The 22,871-nt window shown below is 45.2% G+C and overlaps 1 protein-coding gene across 1 annotated transcript in view; it reads right to left on the bottom strand.

Moving 5' to 3' along the window:
- CA10 (carbonic anhydrase 10) overlaps window positions 1-22,871 on the bottom strand; it is a gene marked incomplete at both ends in the record, with an annotated part of 448,833 nt that overhangs the window by 12,867 nt on the left and 413,095 nt on the right. The window contains 2 exons of the mRNA XM_084237378.1: window positions 2,999-3,071; window positions 7,637-7,732. Coding sequence (XP_084093504.1) covers window positions 2,999-3,071; window positions 7,637-7,732 — 169 coding nt within the window. The remainder of the gene's footprint in view (window positions 1-2,998; window positions 3,072-7,636; window positions 7,733-22,871) is intronic.

Raw genomic sequence — 22,871 nt, 5'->3', positions numbered from 1 at the left:
TGGACTGCAGGAGGTGTTAGCCTCACTTCCAGATTCCTGGTGCTCAGCATCTTGCAGAGGGTGCCACAATCCAAGTGAGTCAGGCAAACTGAACCGATGCTGGAGGTGTAATTCTGGGTCAGCAGCAGCAGGATGGGCTGGTTGGCCGGGGTGAGGCCCTGTGCCCCTTGGTAGTATGGTTGGTGGCAGTGGGGGATCAATTTCTACCTCACTTAGGAGTATGGGAACAGGTGCTCTGATAGGCGCCTCCCAGCAGGCGGCATTGTCTTCGTCTCACCTAGAACTCACAGGCCCACACTACATCCCCTGCTGCTTCCTGCAGGGCCTCTGGAAAGACTTCCAGGGAGTGTTTCCCAGCCACTGGCTGTGTCCTAGTGAGTGACTTCCTGTTTCAGAATCTTCTCTGCTTGCGCCCAGCCCAAGCTTCCACCAGCTGGCTTCCTTAGGGAATTCAGCCAGAGCTCAGAGTGTCGGTGGTTTCCTGCTGAGCAAATCACTCCCTTTCAGCCACAGTGTCCCGGGCATAGAGGGTTTGGGCCATTCCCTTGTATGGGGCCTTCATTTTCCCTGTGGTGTTACTTTAGGTATGTGATAAAGGCACTGCCCTCCAGTATTCTCCAGCAGGTAAGAGCACAAAATACCTGTTATTAGGGAACCTAAAGCAGTTCTCTCTCCCTATGAGGAGCCTCTTTATCTTGTGTTAGTTGCCTTTTAGGCATAGATTGTTGAAGGACAGAAGCAGGAGTTGTTCCTGCCCTTTCTATTTGCATTTCCAGAAGTGAGCCTTCAGAGGCGGTAATGGCCATTTCCTCAAACTCATTTTCTGCATTAATTCCTCAGGCTGGCATTAGGACCCTTCGAGATCTAGCTTCAGATCATCTTACCTGCTATGACCTCTGTCCCTGTCACTGCTGCCATTTGCATTCCGCTGTCAATTCACCTGCACCAACGCTTACTGGACCTCCTTTTAGGCACTGTGTTGAGAGGGAACGAAGACAGAATCCCTCCCTGGAACTCTTCACAGTCCTTTCAAGGATCTCCGTGCTTTTGTGCTTACAACTCCCTCCGCCCCTCTCCCTCCTTTTCGTCCCTCAACAAGTAGTCATTCACTTATCCAGTCCTTATTTGAAAGGTATCTTCTTTGTGCAACCTGACCATGTAATTCTGAGCAAATTTTCTGTGATTCCAAAGAGTTCCATTTGTGTTTTTTAATTGCAATTGTCATACAAAATCTTTATAATACATGATGAATGACAGTCTTGGCTTTTAACACTGCTACCCTCTTCTACTCTTGCCAGTCTGTCTTCCAGGCCCAGAGACCCAATGGGGCTCAATGGGGCTGGCAGCCAGCAGGGACTCCTCATTTGAAATGGATGAAGTTGAAGCTCCCCAGAGCCACAAAACACCATCCGTCATTGGTCCCAAGAAGACTGTTTCCCCTGGCTCCCCAGTCTCCATTTGTATGGGAATCAATATTTGTCCCAGTTCCATCTTTGGCAGCCACATCACTTAATAGCAATCAGGCTTATGCTGGGGGTGGGGTGGCGAGGGAAATCCCACTAATGATGGACTCTGCAGCTGGCACTGTGTTAGACTGTGTATTGGGGCATAATGTGTGATTTCACAGCTTTTCACGATCTCTACAATGCAAATTCAAGATTTGAAAAAACATTTTCTTTAATTTTCATGTATTTTGATTCAAAAAGTTAAAGCACTAATAGTCTTCTATGGGCATCTGTAAAATGCGCTGTTTGCACACAAGTCTCCCCTGCTGAGCCATCTAAGTGTGCGTGTGAGAGCACTCCAAGGGGCTGCTGAGGTGATGCCCATCTGGTGGACTCTCCAGGTTCATCCGTCACCCCACTGTCCTCTACCCCAGCCTCTTCGTATGGGAGTGACTTGACAGTGAGTACTCTGTGGGGTGGGCTGGTGTATGGGAGCTTCGGTGTCAGAGATGGCACAGGTGTACAGGAAATGCTCGCTGATGAATGACTAATCAAATGAGGGCAAGGGTCTCCAACCTGTCCCCCAGGAACCCCTGGGGAGACCATGAGAGCCACTCTTTTCAACGGCCCTTGGAGGCAGAAGCAGCAAACACAGCCCAGCTCCTCACTTGGGGGAAGACACGTGGGATGCTCGGATATGTGTGTTTTGCTTTTTAATTCTGTGAAAATCATGATTGACCTATCATTTGATTCAGAGTCCTAGACCTAGAAGGAACTTAGAAGCCTGAAGTTGAACTTCACAGATGAGGAAAAAGTCAAGATGAGAAAGCTCCTGCTTATGAACAAATTCAGGCTATGCATCCCTTTTTTCTGCTCACTGCTAATAGGTGAAAATCTATTTTCTGTACTGCCTTCTTCCATCCATTGGTGTGGGCCCTGCACCTAACTTTCCCCAAATCCTGCAACTCTGGGATGGTGGGAGATAACAGGGGAACCCTTTCCCCTCTTCTCCCTTCAACTGTACCTTGTTCTCTCTTTTTTGCTTAAGGATTCAGGGATTAAACCACCATGGGCACACGAGCACACCAGACAGTGTCCTTTAGATCAGTGGATCGTACTCAGGGATGAAGAGAGAGGCCACAGAGCCTCTGCCTGGAATGCAGACTCGGTGACTCGGGGGGCCTTGGTGAGAGTCAAGGTTGGCTGCTCACTACCTGCAGAAAGGCAGAGCCCCAGATGTGGCCAGCTGACATGGTAGGGTTTGTCAGCTAGTGGAGTCCCCAGCTCATTAGCAATCCATAGGATGGTGATGACCATCATCATCATAACCATTATTGCCTTAGACAGGCGTGGATGACAAAGGCACTACCGGGACTTCTGTTTGAAATGAACTACTCCGTAGCCAGCCCTGACTCTCCAGAGTGGCTTCCTACAGAAAGAAAGGATCATGAAGCTGAAAGGCATCCTTGGAGAGCACCCGTTCTGGCTTGTGCCCTCAGACAGGGCTAACCTTTTTAGTATACTCACTATATAGGAAATGGAACCAAACTTACTTTTGTATGTTATTCTTGTGATAGTATCTCTGTTGAGCATTCGATTAAGAAATGGGTTTGATGAATCAGAAACCTGGGGGAGGAAAGAATATGTTAGTGACTGGCAGTCCTACTCCAGGATAAACACTGCTTCCAGGCACTCACTTATTTATTCCTATTTATCGAGAGCCTACCTTATGCCAAACACAACAATGGCTGGAAATTCTGAGGTCAAATATATACTCTACGCCCAAGAAATCCCAGTTTAGAGAAAGAGGACAGGAAAGTAAGCAATGATGATAATTTAATGAGAAGAGGGCTGTAATAGAGTCACTGGTGTGACATGGATGACCACCTCCATGGGGAATCTGAGTTGCTAAATCATGAGCTGAGACTTGAAGGATGGGTACAAGTTAACAAAGTGCATTGCTGGTAGAATATAGAAAATGAGGAAGGGCACAGGGAAACAGTCACAGAGGATCTGTGCATATGGGATGTGAGACTAGAGCATGGGCAGGGGCTGGCTCATGGCAGGTTGAATGTTATGTTTGGATAGTTAAATTTTATTCTGAAGGAATAGGGGGGCACCTATTTGTAAGCAGAGGCTAGGGAGAGACATGGTAGGAAAGGGATAGTTATCTAGGTAGAGTGCGACAGAAAGAGTACCCAGAACAGAAGCATTAGGAGACAGGACAATTTCTAAGAGTAATAAACTTATATCACTGCCCATTATTGCATGAATTGAATATAGAATAAGCAATGTCATTCAATCAATCAATCATCCATCCATCCATCCATCTGTATGTCCATCCATCCGTCTGTCTATCCATCTATCCATCCATTCTCTCATCCATCCATCTTCTGCCTAGTATCCCTCCATCCATCTGTCCGTCCATCCATCCATTTATCCATCCATCCAATAAATATTTACCAAATGCTTATTATGGGCTAAACATTGTACTAGATAGATGTTCAGGGATCAATTTCCATTTTATGCCTTTTCTCTCTAAATTCCTTCTTTGGGAGAACAGGTCAAGCTTCAAAGGACGTAGGCCAGGGAGCCATCATTTGGAGATAGTGATATACACCTGCATAACTGAGTACACTGTTTTCTTAACAACCCCTTTACTCAGCCTTTTCCAAGGTACTACTGTTCATCCCGTTTCTCTCCTACCTCGCTCAGCTCTACTCTGTAATTTACTCCTCAGCTGCTAATCGGATGTTGTGACACATCAACATTTTAAATCTGATTTATTCTGAGGGTTGGAAAAATTGCAGCAGATGATTATTATTATTAGATAAGCAACAGGTAACTTTTAGTTTGGAGAAGGCACAGGCTGTTTATTTTCTCCCATCTGCCTCTCTTTCCCCACAGTTTCCTGCATGTGTTGTGCGGAGACACACTCAGGGGAGTGTGGTGAGTGACAACACTTGAAGGAGGTAAACAGCCACCCCAAACACAGAGATGTCCCACATCAGACGCTGCTTCTCCCCAGCAGTCCTTGGGCCAAATTCAACTTCAACTTCATCATCTCCTTTGGCCATTTAAAAGGGAGCTTGAGCTGCATGTGTGTGTGGATGTGCCCCACAAAGGAGGCGAGCCAACAGAGGCTATGGCAGGCAAGGGGCCTGTCCTGTGATCGGGTGCTTTGGGCTCCTGGTTCCTGTGAGTATGGTCAGTGCTAACTTTGGGACTGGACGCTTTCAAGCTGATTAAAAATAATCGAAAAATTTCCAAAGTGCACACAGATGATTTGTGGGCTCTAGTGTGTTGGCTGCGTGGGTGAGAGGATAAAATATGTACTTGGTATAAGTGAGCTTAAGTGGGAAGTTAATGGTGTGTGATTGAGCAGCAATTACAGCCAAATCTCAGTTCCCTGTGGTCACGGAAGGATGGGGTATTAGGAGGGGACAGAGACAAATAAAACCTACAGATAAATAAGTCTTTCATTTTAGCCAACAACTCTAACTCTCTGGCTCAGGGGTTCAGCTGACCCAGAAATGGGGCTTCCTTTCTTCTGTTCCTGCCTACCTTGGAGGGATCAGGGGACGGGAGGCAGCAAAACCAGAAGGAGGGGAGGATACCAGAGATTGCACCCCTGGGAGACCCAGGACATCCTTGGCCTCATTTCTAGGTACTGGCTCCCAGCACAGACTGGCCCATGTCCCATGCTCAGTCTCTATTTTGAGGGTGAGTGAATGACAAGTCATAGCTTGGATAACCCATGGCGGAGCATCTGGGGGCTGATTATGCTAGACCAAGATAGCAGTGCTGTAGCTCATTTCAAGATCGAGCCAGCAAGCTTCAGGTCTGCTCAGGGAAAGAACAGGAGGCTCCTGGGACCAAACTGGCCCAAGAAGATGCTGGAACCAGTCGCCATTCTTTCACTGACCTCAGGGTCTGGGGCATAAGTTCCTCCAACCACCCGCAGGGCAGCAGCCAGGACACGAGTCAGTGATCTCAGTGGAGCAAGCATTTCTGCAGGAGCTTGTGAAACACACCAGCAGTTTGCTGTTGAGGAGGCTGACTTGCTGGCGTATCAATCACCCTGTCGGCTGTAATGTGTCCGGGCTTCTGGGATGACATTCACCGACACGGGGACTTTGAGCAAAGGGAGGCAAAGTCAGGAGCTGAGGCGGAGGCATCAGCACAAGGCAGGAGTTACCCACCAAGGGCCTGGCATTGGGAAAGCCCATAAAGCCCAGAGGAGGGGGGGATACCAGAGGTGGTGCCCCTTAGACAAAGCCCTGGGGCTTTGTGGGTCTCATTTCTCGTCTCAGTGCCCAGCATGGGTGGCCTGTGTTCCACACCCATTGGTGTTTGGAGAAGAGTGAGTGAGAAGTCATAGCTTGGATAATTCACCACGGAGCACCTGGGGCAGAGGGACATGACTGCCTGGTCACGCATGACCAATATAATGACAACTGCAGGTCTCACGACAAGAGGTGTGGCCTGGGAGAACAAACCAGCTGGTTGTCAGCACCATAGTCGGGGCTGGGCGTGGGAGACAGGATTTCCCTGTGCTTGTGGGTGGCACAGGGGTGTGGGGAAGATGTTTTTAAATGCTGTTTTCTCTCTTGTACCTCTCAGTTGCTTTCTCTCAGCTCGGCCGGGGAGGCATCTAGTGTGAATAAAGTCATCAGCGTTAATATCAAGCTGGTTTCCTTTTGGGGGTGGGCTGTTATGAGCTGCATGAGCTGGGGTGGGATGCCAGAGAGGGACCCTTATGCCACTGGACCATTAGGGTTAAACAATAAAATAAATGTACAGTGTGCATGTAGTGCCTGCTATCTGGACCCTACTGTTTATCATAACAGGGTCTGTCAGATGCCGAGATACGTAGTGCAGGGACAGGCAGGACCTGTGCCAAGACTAATTTCCCTTGGGATACCACATCAGGTGTTAATAGGTTATGACAGCCCAAAAATATGCTTTCCTGATCAAAAGCCCCTTCTCATCAATGTGCATGACAAGCCAGCGTCGTCTGGGGTTGGTGGCTGGGGCTGCAGCATGTCACCCTGTCCCCTGCTCTGTATGTATATCTGCTTGGGCCTGAGAAAGGCTTGACGAGATCCAGGTGAGGGAGAGGAAGGGAGGAGGTGGCGGGAGTCTGCAGGGGGATGAACAGGCAGAGCACATGCCTGTTGAAAAGGTGGTGCTTTGGAGGAGAGAGGGGTCAGTGTGAGGGTGCCCCTGGGCCTGTCTGCTGCTGCTGCTGACAATGATGTCATCATGTGATGATGATGTCATCACGAGAGCTTTGTTAAAGCTCCCTAGAAGTAAATGTTGGATTTCTACGGATCATCTTCATTGGATTGCAAGCTCTGGTTGGGGCACTTCCTTTAAGGGTCTGGTCAAAACCTCCCAAGCAGCTGGGGTGAGTGCAGTGACTGCCAACTTTTGGAAATGCCATTGATTACTTCAGTATCTCTTTTTTTCCATTTGGAAAAAATATCTTTATTCTTTTAAATTTGCATACCTGTTTCTCTCTGCATCTGTCAACATGTTAAAGGTAATTATTTTTTAGCAAATTAGAATGTGCTTGGTTGGAGGCTTGTTGCTGCTGTTGTTGACTGCTAGGGAGATGTGGAGCCTCCCTAGAATGTCATGAAGTCAGCATTGGTGATCTTTGCTTAATTTTCCCCAGAGATGCTTATGAGGGAGAAGGAGAGGGGGCGGGGATGGTGATACTCAGAAAAACTGGAGGAGACAGAGGAAGGTGTTTCTTGCAGATAAAAGAGGGAGAGACATCTCACATTTACCTTTGGATTTCCAGCTGGTGGATGGGTCTCTAATCCCATGGGGTTTAAGTGAGCCACCCCTTCACCTTCTATTACATCCTTCTGATTCTTCTGCGTGGCGGGGTTGGGAGCTGAAGCCTGCCCCAGGATCCAGCACCCTTTTTCTCTCTAGCACAGAAGTGAACTCTGCAAGCCCTGGTTCTCTGAAGTGGAGCCCACTGTTTTTGAATCTCACTGAAAGGGACCTCATTTTCCATAAATCTCTTGGATATAAAAGTCGCTTCTCGTGCAGCTCTTCTGGGCATGCATATAACCCCTTTAGTTACCTCTAAGATCCCACTGAGTCTGGAAGCAAACATTCCAACATATATTCTTGGAATTCAAGAAGAGGGGAATGAAGAAAAGCAAGATACTTACTTTTATAAATATAGAAACTACCACCAATCCATTTGGGCTCTTTGCAGCTTCTGTGACATTTGTATATAACTCATGGTTATAGTGGATAAGCTGCACCTGGCAGGAGAGAAAAGCAGTAATAAGAACAACAATCTAACATTAAAAGGTGTGAGACACAGCATATCCACCACACCTAAGGTAAACTAAAGTATATCGCACAACAATGGGAAAGACAAGTTTGTAGATGAAGGAACTTGGGGGGGGGGTATGTTTGTGTGTGAAGTGCATATTCATATTAGCTGGTAATACCTATAGCTGGTAAATGCCTAGTCAACATTTTCTGGTAATAAGCATGCCTTAAGAAGCTCAGTGCCATCTGGTCCTGGCTCCATCCTGGGACATTTCCTCTAAAGCATGTATAAAGTGAGTTTCCCTTATTAGGAATGGAAGGGCCATGCAGGGGCAGACACACTCTCCAGAGGCTGACAGCTGCTGGCACTGAGTTAATCTTCCATGTGGCCTCAGGGCCTAGTCAGCCCAGGAGCTCTGAGAGGAGACTGGCCAGTCTGCAAGATGCAGCTGTGCTGCTGGAGAGAGCTCATGCACCAGCCTGCCCAGGTCCTCTCATCACAGCACTGACCTTTCTCCTCATTCAGTGAGAATCAGCCTTGGGCCTCCCTGGTGGCGCAAGGGGTTAAGCACAGCACTGTGAAGCTCTGTGGTGTGAGTTTGATCCCCCAGCCAGCCAGGGAGCTGAACCACATGGCACAGCAGACCAGACCTCTCCTGTCTCACCCACCGGTCCCCTCAGCAGTGTATTTCGGTAGATCTGCCTGTTCTGCTCCCCACTCTGTCTCTGGTGAATCCTCTCACCACCCATCCCCCAACTTCTGGGCTGTATCCCAGTTTTTGTATGCATAAATAAATAAATTTTTATTTTTTTAAAGATTTATTTATTTATTTTATACAAGAACTGGGGTACAGGTCAGATGCGTGGAAGGGTGAGAAGAATCATCAGAGACAGAGCGGGGAACAGAACAGGCAGACTGACGAAATACACTGCTGAGGGGAGCAGCAGGCGAGACAGGAGAGGTCTGCCGTGCCATGTGGGACCCTTGCTGGCCAGCCGGGATCAAACTGCTGCTGCAGTGGACAGCTTCACAGTGCGAGGCCCCAATAAATAAATCTTTAAAAAAAAATCAGCCTTGCTGACTGTGCCCAGGTGCAATAAACAGGCAGTGTGGACAGCACTAGGCTTCCTGGCCCTGGGTCCAGTAAACTAGGTTTTCCCTCTGTTACCTAACTTTTAAGTCTTTGTTTTGAAATTTATGAAACACAGCATACCTATACATTCACACTAATGCCCACTAATTTTCAGTCCACATGACAAAGTTAGTCCACCTCATTGAGATTTGATATCTTCCTCTAAAGAATGAAAATGATTGTCTCTCCTTAGAATTCATCTAAGGCTGTAGCTTTAGAATAAATTTTTAATCCTAAATTACAATTTTTGTAAGAAACTAAGAAAAAGAGAATAAAAAGTGATACCCCCTTCTAACTTTAGCCCAAGCAAGATGCCTTTTAAATATTTTAGTATATATACTTTCTAGATATTTGGTATTTATAAACTTTTCTTTCTCTCTCTCTCTCTCTCTCTCTCTCTCTCTCTCTCTCTCTAACACACACACACACACACACACACAAGCACAGAGTTTAAAAAATAGGTATTTAAAATTTTAATTAAAATGGGATGGATAAATCCCTAAACCATATAATCTACTGAGATCTAAGATGAAACAGAAATCCTAAACAGATCAATACAAATAAGACTGAAGTAATCAAAAACCTCCCAACAAAGAAAAGCCCTGAACCAGATGACTTTATGAGTGATACTACCAATCATTCAAAGAAGAACTCCTACCAATCCTCCTTAAACCCTTCAAAAAAAAAAAAAAAGAAATAGAACAAGAAGAACACTTCCAAATTTATTTTATGAGAACAGCATGATGTTGATACCAAAGCCAGACAAAGATACTTCAAGAAAAGAAAACAACAGGCCAAATTTCTTAGAGAATATAGGCACAAAAACCTTCAATAAGATACCAGCAAACTGAATTCAACAGCACATTAAAAAGATTACGTGCCATGACCAAGAGGGATTTATTCCCAGGATGCAAGGATAGTTCAACGTGTATAAAACAATCAATATGATACACTAATCAAATAAAAGATAAAAACCTTACATGATCAGCTCAATAAATTCAGAGAAAGCATTTGACATAATTCACTATCCATTCATGATAAAAATTCCCAGGAATAACAGGTATAGAAGAACTTACCTCAATACTAAACCCCACAGCTAATGTTATAACCAATGGGAAATCACTAAAACCATTCCTTCTATGATCCAGTATAAGACAAGGATGTCCACTCTCGCCACTTCTATTCAACATAATGCTGGAAGTCCCAGCCAGAGCAATTATAGAAGCAAAAGGCTCACGCATAACTATGTAGAGGTGATGGACAGGTTACTAAGCCATACTGTGGTGATATTTCATAATGTACATGCATATCAAGACATCAAGTTGTATACCCTAAATGTACACAGCTTTACTATGACAAAGATAGCTCAAAGTTGTTAGAAATAAAAAAAATAGAAAAAAACAATAGAATTGGAATAATTCATAATTATGATTCTAAACCTTTAAGATTTAGAAGTAGTTTGTGACTATCTCTTTAAGACAGTGTGTACAGATCCTGAGTGTATTAAAAGCTGTAGAATTCTCCATTGCAGGAATGCCCCAGAACACAGGGAGCCATTCTCTGTCTAGCTTTCAGTTTGTTTCCATTGTTTCTGTCTCATAAACAGTGTCACTGAAATCCCAGCATATCTTCCTGTAATGGTGTGAGCATGTTCCACAGGCTGATTTAAGAATCTTATGGGATAGTGCATGTAATTTGTGACTCTGAAATTTTACGAGAATATTCCCTATTACCAATATCATGTACTGCAATAAAAATGGGATGTGAAGTTTTAGAAGCGGAACAAGTCAATGATCAAAAGAGAGGTGCTTTTCCTTGTTCTTTGGAAAAAAAAAAACAAAAAACACTGGTTTGCAACCTTCCCTGTACAACCAGGTCACCTGGGCACTCAAGAACCCTACCTGTGTTTGTCTCCACCCCCCATCTTCATCCTCAATTCTGATTTAATTGATTTGGGGTGGGAAAAGGGCATTGGCATTTGTTAAAAGCACTTCAGCTAGTGGGCAGCTGGAGCTGACAACTAACACTGCAGAATCAATGAGCACTGACAGCCCTTCCGTGAGGCTCAGATGGATGGTAGCCTGAATCCGAGACCACCCTGCATGTCCTGCACCAGTTGAGCTTCTTATGTATGGAGGGAACCCACATTGCTGCTGATCTTGAAAAATCCTATTTGCTTACTGTTTTTTCACTTCTTGTGAGTTTTGCCAATGGTGGCAGATGGTTTTACAGAAGCTCCTCTGCATCAGAAGGGGGCCCCCAGGCAGGGGCTGGTGGATGTGCTCTGCCTTGCAGAACTCAGGCCCGGCAGGGCTATCAGGTGATGCTCATCAGCCCACCTCCTCTGCCCACCCCCACACACAGGCAGGCCTGTCTGCAGGAGAAGTGCTCCCATACAGAGAAACCAGGAGCTGGTAGGGGGACCTGCCACATCTCCCTTCAGTGTTGAGTAAGCTTCTCCCTGAGAATTGAAACACAGCCGCCATCTGCTAAGATCTGCCTACCAGGTGACCTACAAAACCACCTGGGGATGTGCCAGGGCTTCAAGGCATGCTTTGAAATTTTAGCATGTTCCAAGAACTGGGCCTTGGAGAGCAGGAAGTGGAAGCAATCCAGTGGTGTAATCCTCTCCAACTTACAAGAATGAAAAAGGCAGCAAGAAGTCTCCGGGCCATGTGGTTCCATGTAGGGTGAGATTAGGTAGCAGCCAGGGGCTATAGGACAGGTGGGCAAGTGTAAGCTTGAGACTGTGCTCTTCTCTAATCTTAAGTTAGCACACTTAGAACTTTCATCTGAAGCTTTGCCACCTCTTTGTTCCAAGGTAATTGGCTGGGATTCTGATATCATGAGTTTTGGTTTCTGTTAGGATCTGCTTCATGGATTGTCTCTTGCGTTAGTTCGTACCATACGAAATTGACTTTTTGATCTAAAGGAATGGTGATTTTAGTTAATGGAAACTTGTAACAAAGCTGTTTTAAATTCCCCTCACCCCCATGAATATTAGATGCTAAAAAGATGACACAGTGCTTTGCTACTCAATGGGAGGCACAGGAACCAGCACCAGCCACAGCCTCTTCCTAGAGACTGAACCCCAAGATTCTGCTTGTTAGAAATGTATAATTTTGAGCCCTACCCTAGCCACATCAAGATCTGCATTTCAACAACTTCCCAGTGATTTGCATGCACATTAAAGATTGAGAAGTACTGGTTTAGCAGAGTTTGTTGGCAGGTTAGAGAACCCTATTTTGTCAGGTTGTTCACTTCTCTGATTCAGTATGGCGTGCGTCAGGTATGTTGTAACATAGGCTGAGTCCGATCACAGGAGGCCTACAGTATCAGCTATGGAAGGGTGTTAGGTGGGGGATGAGATAACTGGCATGGACTGTAAGAGGGCAGATTAGAGCAGGGAGGCAGGGGTGCAGGATGGTGGTGGTGGTGGGGATTATGATATAATTTCAGGTCATGGCCATCAAAGCAGTTATGTCCCAAAGGACTTCACATATTATAGAATGTGCACTGTGTGCAGTGAGTGGGCACCGCATGTTCCCGAAGGCTTCAGAACAGCCAAGCCCACCAGAAAACACCCAGAAGGCAGCTTGGCAGTGTTCTCACCTTTCAAGGCACAATTTTGGCATGAGAAGCAAGAGGAGGAGATGCTTGGGGTCTGCACCAAAGGTAGGGCTTAGCTGAAAAGGCACTGCTGCCCCTCCACCCTCCTCCCAGGTCCTTGTCAGTGGAAATGACAGTTACTGCAATTGTTGCCTATGGCAGAGTAGTGCCAACCCACCACCCATCAACCACTCACAACGTGCATGGGTATGGTCAGTCTGGGGGAGAGGGGTCTGCTGCTTGCCCTGCCACTAATGTGGACTTGGGGAGCAGTAATGAGCACATCATATCTGGCTAGGAAGAGGGTATCAGATTGACAGGTGGGTTCTGAGAGTGATGCTTATGGATTACTTCTTGTCATTTATAGTTAATACTTGAATAATCCAAACCTTCGCCAGTCAGATTTTTGAGTAATTTGGATGAGCATTTAGCTGTAGTTTAACTGAGCCCCAAATCTGGAGCTTAATCAAGGTCATCAGACATGCCTAGCAGGAAATAAGGGACCAAAAGGGATTGTTAGACCTTCTGAGGAAATAAGCAAGGGACAAAGACTACAGGGACAATGTTGAAACTGCTTATAAGCGCCAACTCTTTGGGGTCTAATGATGACATGCTAATTAAACACTAAGTTTAGCTATTCATTAAAGAGACGCCCCTGAGGGCTTTTGCTAGCCTAGTTGGAATTACCATGTGAAAGCGCTAAGCCTGGATTACTGAGAATTATTTTATAATCTTCATTTTTTATTAATTTAGATGGGCATCCTTCCTCCCACAGAAGCTTTATGGACATGCAAGATTAAGAAATTAAGATATTGTTGGTTTCCTCATGGTGCTCAGATCTGGAGGGCGCTGATCCAGCCCATTCCCTGCAGCTAAGTCCCCATGACCTGATACGATTTTTCAGTGTGTGGTACAAGCAGAAAATTGTGTTCTCACCCCAGAACACGAGGCTCACCTCAATCCTTTACACAGATCTGGAATGCACTCATTCAAAAATTCTGTGAGGGGACTACATGCCAAGACCAGTTGGAGTAAGACTGGTAAAGCCCTAGCTCTCCTAGAGATCATTCAGAGAGTGACAAGAGCTTTAAAGAAAACAGAGCAAGATTTTGGCTTGCAAAATGAATGGCATTAGTGAGAAAAAAAAATATGTGTGTGGTACGCAGCAGTAGCAATGTCGGGTGGTGTAGCTGATGAAGGCATCTCACAGAGGTGTCATTTGAGCAGAGTTCTGATGATGAAGACGAAGAAGGCATGGGAGACTGGAGGGAGGTACATTGCTGACAAAGAGCACAGCTAGTGCAGAGTCTGAGGTGGGGACAAATCTCTGAGTATGGCTGGGGAAAGTGAGGGTAGCTTGAAAGGGCCCAGCTCTTGCAGAAAGCAGCGCAGATGGCTCAGAACAATCCCTTATTGGTCACCTATTTCATGTCAAACATGTCTGATGACCTTGAGTAAGCTGTGAATTTTGGCTTAGTTAAGTTAGAATTCATCCAACTTATTAAAAATTCTGAATATACAAGGTTTCATCTGTCCCAGGTGCCCTTGACATTGAGTACCAGCTACAGCTTCTCATTTTTTCGCACAGCAATCTTAACCAGGCAACAGTTTCAAAATATTTTACAATGAGGATGGCAGAGGCCCTGGGTGACCAGGACCAATGTAAGTCAAGGTCAACTTACAGTCACACAGGTGCTAACTATCATTAGCATCATTTGCTGTCATTTGCTGATGATCATCAATATTTGTCAGTTGCTTCTTTGTGTCAAAGATGATGCCAGCAGTGACATCTCATCTAATTCTCAAACTCCATCATGAGTTAGTGCTGTTATCTCCATTTTCGTCATGGTGACACAAGGCCACCAAGAGATAATTTGCTCAAGGAAGTAGATTTGGGATTACACTTAGTTCCTATGATGATATCACACTCACGCTCCACACTATTTTGAAGCTATTCTTTTTGTGTCTGTCTCTACTTCTGAGCCAAAATCTCGACAGCAGGATATCCGTCATCATATCCCTGGTACCCGTCATGGGACTTGGCTTGGAGGGAATGTTGGCAAGTATTTGCTGAATAAATCCTGATTCTGCATCTCATGGGATCTCTGTCTAAGGGGCCTTAGAGGAAACCCAGGCCAGCTGCTTTCTTTTTAAAATGAAGAAACAGATCAGCGGGAAGGGATATCTTGTCCCTGATCATAGAGTCGTTCATAGTCATTCATTCAAGTGTTTACTGAGACTGCTCCGTGAAGGAGAGTGGTATGAGCTGAAGTCATGCAAGGCACAAGACCAGATAGGGGGACCCTGGTGGGTCAACAGAGGGTCTGGATTCTACTCTAAGGATGATACAGAATTGTCTTTATGTCCTAGACTGCTATCAGAAACACAGGAGGCTGAGAAACATGGACCTTTGGTGAGAAGTAATAGCTTTCAAGCTAATAGATGAGCACTCGTTTCTACTAAGGAGCAGCCCTGCTGCAAGTGAGCCCCACGTCTACAGCTGGCTGACCTTGGCTTGTTAGGCTGGGAATGGTCTCTGGCATGAGTCTCAGAGTTTTCACCCTGCAGTGGGGTGAGAGTCCCCATGAGTGCCAGGTTGCTGTTCGCCCACCCTCCCTTCATGGCAGACAGACCAGCTATGTTTCCCGCCCTGACGCCCACACCTTGGTGGTCTTCCACAGTGTGATGTCCCATTAGCGGAAGCCCTTTGGTGGGCTCAGGGAAGAGCGGCCTTGTAACGAAGGCCACACAATGCATGAGTCCTGTGGCGCCGTCATGCATGACCTTAACTTACCCCATGCTCAACATGCAGTGGCTTCCCATTACCTTTAAAAACAAAGAGCCAAATCTGAGTGCAAGCCTGGTGTGACCCTGACTTTTCCAGATATGTCTGTGTGCTCCGGCCACACTCACTTCTCTCCATGCCCCCTACCCCCCTGCGTGCCCTTCCTCCCCGTGCCTGCGCTGTCCCTTACTAGCCTCTGGGGCCGACTGCTACTTAGAACTCTTTTGGATGTGACCTCAAGGGTTTACCTCTTAAGACAGGTCCCCAAACCCACTCTCATCGCACCCTGTGTCTTTCCCCCTTTGAAGCACATGCCTGTTTTATTTTGACATTTCTTATGTGATGAATGCCCATCGCTTTCACTCGATTTCAAGCTTCACCCAGACAAAGGCTGTATCTGATTGCCCCTGTTTTGTCCTGATGCCCAGGACAGTACCTGGCACAGGACAGCAGCAGCAGCGGCAAGGTAGGACTAATTGTTCAATGAACAACTGGAGCCAGGTGGGGAGGCAGTGGTACGACAGAATGTGGGGTCCCGAGGACAGGGGGAGCGAGGCGTTTGGCTGAGCTGGTCAGAAACAGACTACAATCCTAAAGGGCATGTCTAATGGGAACCCAGAAGTGAAATATCACACTGGGCTATGAGGATGCAAAGCCTGGCTTTGTCACTGTGTACCCTGGGGCGAAGCAACTTCTCCTCTGTAAACAGAGATAATGATACCAACTACTTCATAGGACTATAGGGATGGTTTTATGAGACTGAATATATAAAACATTTAGCCCATGGTCTGGCATGTAGTAAGTAAGCACTCAATGATTACCTGTTAGCGTTGGGGCTGTTGTCACCCTATCAGTATTATATAAACAATAGATAATAGAGCCTTAAGCTCCCACAGACACCGGGGTGCAGCCCCCCTTTCTGGGTCCTCATTTTGGATCTGTCTTCCCAAGAAAACCTGAGGAAATTGTCTCCTCACAATCCGGTCATTTTCCAATGTTTCTAGTCCCTTTCAGACATGCTTGGAGCACTCACCATGAGACCTTGTAGGGAGAAGTGCATTCCCAGGGGCTCACACTATAAGGCTTTATGGTCCCTGTCACCACAATTCCAGTCGGCTTTGGGATAAAGCAGCCTCAGACAAAATATAAAGAGTGGGCCTGCCTGGATCCCAAGAAGACCTGATTTACAAAAACAGGTGGCAATCCTGCCAGTTTAAATCTGAGAGATGATCAAAACTTGAGGAATTTACATTTTCCTTGAAGTGCTCCATAGAAGAAGGAGAACAATACAAATGGAAAGGCCCTCCTAAGGAGGCTCCCTTCTAATGAAGGCCACCAGCCGCATTTCTGTAGGTCTTTTAGCGCTCCAAGCCATCGTTGCCACAAGCGAACTTAATTCCAGTCAACAGACAAGCCCTCAGGGCCCACACCATGCCCAGCAGTCCCTAAAGGGGTCCTTCATATCCTCGAGGAGCTCACCCATCTCACCCCAGCGGTTCCTGAAATAGGTGATGGATGAATGAAGGCACTGAGAGGTTAAGCCACTTTTCTGAAGTCACACAGCCAAACAATGACCGTGGTTCACTTTGCTTTCCTACAAACATCTTTCCACAAGAAAGGAAAGAGAAAAGGAAAGGTGTTTTACATTTGAAGGGAGATCACATCTCAGCAGCAGTTGCTGGAACAACAATTATAAGCTAAATCTTATTTATAGAAAGTCATTAACAAGTTTGTCTTTAAGTGTAAGAGCACACAGTCTGCAGAGGAGAAAGCAGTTTGATATTTACCAGCAGCCACATTCTCACCCGAAGGTTTGGCAATTATCACTGGTCTGCCTGGTGACTGATGATTTCCTGCATTTGGAGACATGGAATGCAATGATGGCTAAAAATAAAAAGTGCCTATCATTTCATTGACTAAAGCCCCCCGAATGTGGTCCAGTTATCATAGCAATCTCTAAAGCCACCAGACTGAAACATGGTATTCTCTTCCCCCTGCAGAAGATGACAAAAGTTGGATTTTAAAGCAGAGCATGGCACTCTTCATTGAGTTGCATGGTGGTTTGCGCAAGTGCAGACTGAGATGTCTGGGTACAGGATGATGCTGGAAGAGGCAACACTGGGAGCGGAGTCAGTTACCTCTTACATCGAGTAGCCGCGGGCTGGCTGCTTAGCGCCTCTATGCCTTAGTTTCTTCATCTATGACATGGGGATGCATCTGAGGACGGTGGAGAGAATGAAATGAGATCACCTGCTACACAGCCTTTTGGGAATGAGGCAGGGTGTAACCCAGCAGGCACCATATCTGAAGGGGCCCAGACAAAGTACCCACATAAAAAGGCAGTTCCTCCCTTTTGCTTTCATGATGCAAAGATTGAACATATTTTCCTTCTTATTGGTTTCTGGACCTGAAATTCTGGGGGGCTTGAAACTTGTCACAGAGCAACCTGAATGCCAAGAGTTTTCTAGAGAGTTGTCTCCTCTGATGGGATTTATTTCTCACACCTTTATCAAGTGGCATTGCATTAGCTTAGACTGTAAGAACCAAACAGGGGACACGAAAAGGGAGGAGGGCAGAAGGGTGAGTAAATCAGACAAAAGGAGTGAATAGTGTGGTGATGGGTGGAAACTAGACTTTTAGTCCTGAATATTAGGTCATAGCCACAGATCTAATGCTGCACACCTGCAATCTATAATATATAATGTTGCAAACTAATTCTAGTTCAATAAAAAATAAAGATGAAAAATGAAGCACTGAGTAAGGATGGTCTCTTTTATTCCCACTGGCCTCCCTCCCCCATCCCCACCACTGCCCCTGAAATAGTTACTTCTAGAAGATAATTAGGTTCAGATCTCCCAGAGATTTTCTGGGCAGTGCTACTGCCTGCCAGGATTTAAAGGTGAGGTCTGGGGGCCTCCTTGGTAGCCTAGGGGTTAAGTCTTAGCGCTATCACCATGATGGCATGAGTTCGATCCCTGACCAGGTTGCTGACCCACTTGGTGCAGCAGACCTCTCCTGTCTGCCAGCTGTTCCCTCAGCTGTGGTTTCAGTCAATCTGCCTGTTCTGCTCCCCCCGCTTTGTCTCTGGTGAATCCTCTCACCCCTGCACCTCTGGCCTACACCCCAGTTCTTGTATGTATAAATAAAATAAATCTTAAAAAAAAAGTTAAAAAAAAAAGGTGAGGTCTGCAGCTCCTTTTCAATCCTCAACTGATTTGAATTAATCTCTTTCTCACTGACATCCCAAGACCCAGACTCAGTTGCTCATGCGCTCTTTTTCTCTGCATAAGCCTACTTCCCACCTATCTACCCACCACCCCAAGCTCATCCCTCTGAAGGGCATGGATGAAGATTGCTCTTTGACTCTGGAATCAAACATCCTAGACTTCAAGTCTTGGAATATTTAGTCTCCTCAAATGTCACTCCCTTTACTTGCAAAACTGTGTAGGTAACATAACCATTCAAAGGGTTGCTGGGATGATGAAAAGAGCTAAAACATGTAAATGAGCTGAAGCAGGCTTCAGCTGGGTGCCTGGCACCAAGCAAGCACTCATTAAGTGGGAGTTGTCAGGATCACTCTTAGAAATGTCTGACGCCTGGGGCTCAGATAAAGGACACGAGAGACCCTGGGTGGTGGAGTCCCACAGATAACACACAGCCCCACCATGAACACTTGCTGACCATCTATCTTGAGGACAGGGTTCAGACCCTCCTCATCTTTGTATCTTACTTTATCTTACTGTCATCTGCCAAGCAGATTCTGTTAGTCTTTTCTCTCTGTGGTTGGCACTGTGATGCATGGAACACTCTATCTCAGACTATCCATGTGTTGCCTTTCTTAACCTCGTGGTCCTCCATGAGCTTGTCCCTTGGATGAAAACCACTCTTCTGGAATGTTCTCAGGGCATTTTTGTTAAATATTTATTGAACAAGTAATTCCAGAGCCCACATAAATAGTTTTAAGGGAGGATCACTTTGTTTTAAATTACTGCAGGGTTATACAGTTCCTCTGATTAAGGCAAGAATCACTTTATTACTTATACTACCCATTAAAACACCTACCTACAAAAACCCATGGCTTAGATGGATCTAGAAGTATGTTTCACAATATTTTTATGAAAATATTTTATAAACCACAATGCAATATATGTATAATGAAATATATATATCATAATAGTACATATATCATGGTATATAAATACATATATATTTCCTTTTCTCCCACTGAAAACTGCAGTAGTAATTGCTCAGTCTTTTTGGTACTCCAATAAATAATCCCTACAGCTATTCTGGTGGAAGTAGTAAGGGCAGTAGGTGGGTCTAACTGGACAACCTCTTTGGAAGAAAAAACAACTCACAGGAAGACTAGTAAGATTCCTCTGAGGCAACAACAGAAGTTAAATGTAGCAGATTACAAAAAGACTAATTATAATAAAGTAAAAATCAAAATCAACAAGCAATTATAAACCACTATAAACACACGGTGGTGGGCAGGGGGAGAAGGGAGTAGGATCACAGCAAAGGGGGTGGCAATTGTATGGGAACTATAACCAAGATGAAAATGCATACATTGGGCCTCCCCGGTGGCGTAGTGGTTGAGCGCTGGGCTGCGAAGCTGCCCGCAGCCTCTGCAGCGCTGGTTCGATCCCTGGCCGCTGGCGAGGGTCCCACATAGCATGACAGACCTCTCCTGCCGCGCCTGCTGCTCCCCTCAGCAGTGTATTTCGTCAGTCTGCCTGTTCTGTTCCCCCGCTCTGGCTCTGGTGAATCCTCTCACCCTCCTGTGCTTCTGACTGTACCCAGTGCTTGTATAAATAAATAAATATATCTTAAAAAAAAAGAAAATGCATACATTGTGCAAAAATTAAAAATGATGTAAAAATATATAAAATAAAATTTTAAAAAATTGGCAGATTACAGAGGTGGACCCATCACCCAAGGCTCTCAGACCAGCGTGGGCCACTACTGGGCCAAGAGCAACAGTCCTTATTTCTCTCAGACTCCAAATCTATAATCAAATCACCCTGTTAAGATTTTCCTAAGACATTATTCAGTCACATCTGCTACCTGCAGGGGCCACAAACACCCACTGGGACAAAAGGAAGGAATGATGCAGTCCCCACAAGTCACTTGTCACTATCCACATATGAGCTGGTGTTAATTCCGAAGGGTCACTTTCGAGTACTCTCTCCTCACACGAATGGAAATTGGGATACAACATCTATTAGATAAGAGAGGAGAGTTTTCTCTCCTCTTGTAAATCAAGCTGCACAGCAATTTGGATAAAATGTTCATAAACGAGGCATGATTTTGCACCCATTAGTTGCCTAAAATGTGATACTTAATGACTGAAAATAAACATTTTCAAAGCTATTAAGTATCCATAAACACCCTCCACAGCTGGATTGATGCTGGGAATGAGAGGCAGGAGAGCTGCCAGCTGGGAGTTAAGGGGACTGGCCTTATAGGACCCTTGAAGAATGGGGGTATCCCTCCACATTTCAGACCTCAGGGTCTTTATCTCGAAAACATGGAGATTTCGAGGACAGGGTTTTGTGATTCTTCTAAAAAATGAACACAAATTGATGAGAGGTATGGGCTATTGCCCCTTGAGTTTCCAACAAAGGCAATTAAATTACATCAAATTGAAACCAAATTTTTACATGCAAGTTTCTGCAGACAGCATATTTAAGCCTGGGGTTGCAAATGGAAAGACTACAGGATGCAGGAAGGCTGCAGAGATAAGAAAGCAGTTTAGGTAGGGACCGGAGCCAAATAATACATGTGGGCAGGTCAGGAAGTGCCTGTGGGCCTACTGGCTGCCAACTTGTGACCTCTGGCTCCCACATTTGGTAATGTTCAGGCCAAAGCAGATCAAACCCAAACAAAACAAAATATCCTAAACCTGAGAACTGACTCCCAAGACTTCATTCATTTATTCTTTCAATAAACACTCATTTGTGTCTCATATATACCAGGCACCATACTGGGCAAGAGGTGATGAAAAGAGGGAAAATCTTAGAGGCAGATGGAAGCCTATGTGCAAAGGCCCTGTGGCATGTGCACATGGTGGCATGTGTACAAAGAAAGGCTGAAGCTCAGAAGGTAAGGGGAGGAAGGTAATATTACCTAGGGGAAAAAGGTAGGGGAGACGCTGGCGAGAATTTTTGTCTTTACTGGAAGAACAATAAAAGTCATTAAAAGTTTCAAGATGAAAGAGAGAATGTGTGGAGGGGTAAGGAATGGTAATGACATCAGATTTGTTTTTGGCACAAATCACTCAAGCAAAAACAAAGAGAAAGGTCTGTAACTATAGAGACTCTTTACTGTAGCACATTTTCTCACTGTGTCATTTGACTCTTGCAGGAATTACATCGCCTGCCAATTTTTCTTGTCCTGCAACCTTCCCAGTTTCTCAGTGAATCAAACTTTCCAAACCTTGCCATCAGGTCACCCAAATTCAATAACATATCTCATATCATGGTATTTGATAGCCTAAAGTAATTCGAATATCTGCTTAAATATATTTATCATAAAAGGCACTGGATATTATTCAATCATTTTTTTTTCAGTAAAAAGAAAAAGAAAACAATGTATGAATCCAGATTTCAGGGACTGTAAGATCCTTAAATAAGTTTCCAAAAAAATCAAGAAAAGTATTCAGAGAGATTTTGAAAGATGAATAATGAGTACAAAACAACTTTTGGCAATCACAGAACAGTACTAGCTTATTCCAAGAAATAAGATACAGGTCATCTAATTATTGGGGGGAAAATGACCAAAACGAATACCAAGAAAACCTTAATTCTTATGTGGAAAAGCATGAAAATAATAATTCAAGGTTAATTTGATTGATCAGGGGTCAACCACATTGGGTCCAGCTTCTTAGTGGAATCTAAAAGGAAGCCAAATAGCAGGAGAAGATGACATGGGTTCTTCCATGCTTCTTACAAGAGTGATGGGTCACAAAGATACACCACTGAAAAGAGAGAAGGGGCTATGCACACTGATGGATGGGCTTACAGGCCGAGGTGATAGAGTCTTGGGATCCAGCCCTCCTTCGCTAGCCAGCAGTGTTGTTCAATCAGGGGACTGTGGACAATAAGGCTGGACACATCTTTATGGTGTGTGACTGTCCTGTGCATTCACTCCATGTAGAACCTTTGTAATGGACCCTTCTCACTAACTACCATTATTGTGACTGTCCAAAATGTCTCCCATACGTTTTCTTTCTTTTCTGCTAAATTTTTTTATTTAAGTAACATTGGTTAACATCACTGTTAGTATTTCGGAAGTACAGATCTCCCCCTTCGGGTGTAGTTACCATAATGCACCCACCAAAGCACCCACAGTCCATTGTTTCTCTCCCCACATTGTTTCCCCCCCCTCTTCCTTCTCCTCCCTCTCTGGATGCCTCAGTTTTGTGATCAGCTTTCAAGGGTTCATTTTTACGTTTAACTTTATCTGACCCTTTGTTTGATTTCTAAATAGTCCACATATAAGTGACACTGGCCAGTGTTTGTCTTTCTCCTTCTGGCTTATTTTGCTTAGCATAATGCCTTCCTTTTCCATCCATGTTACTGCAAATGGCATGCGTGT

Source organism: Talpa europaea (assembly GCF_964194135.1).
Source record: "Talpa europaea genome assembly, chromosome: 7".
In the NCBI taxonomy this organism is placed as follows: domain Eukaryota; kingdom Metazoa; phylum Chordata; class Mammalia; order Eulipotyphla; family Talpidae; genus Talpa; species Talpa europaea.
Note: the sequence above shows the minus strand (reverse complement) of the source record. Positions and strands in the feature narration are given on the sequence as shown.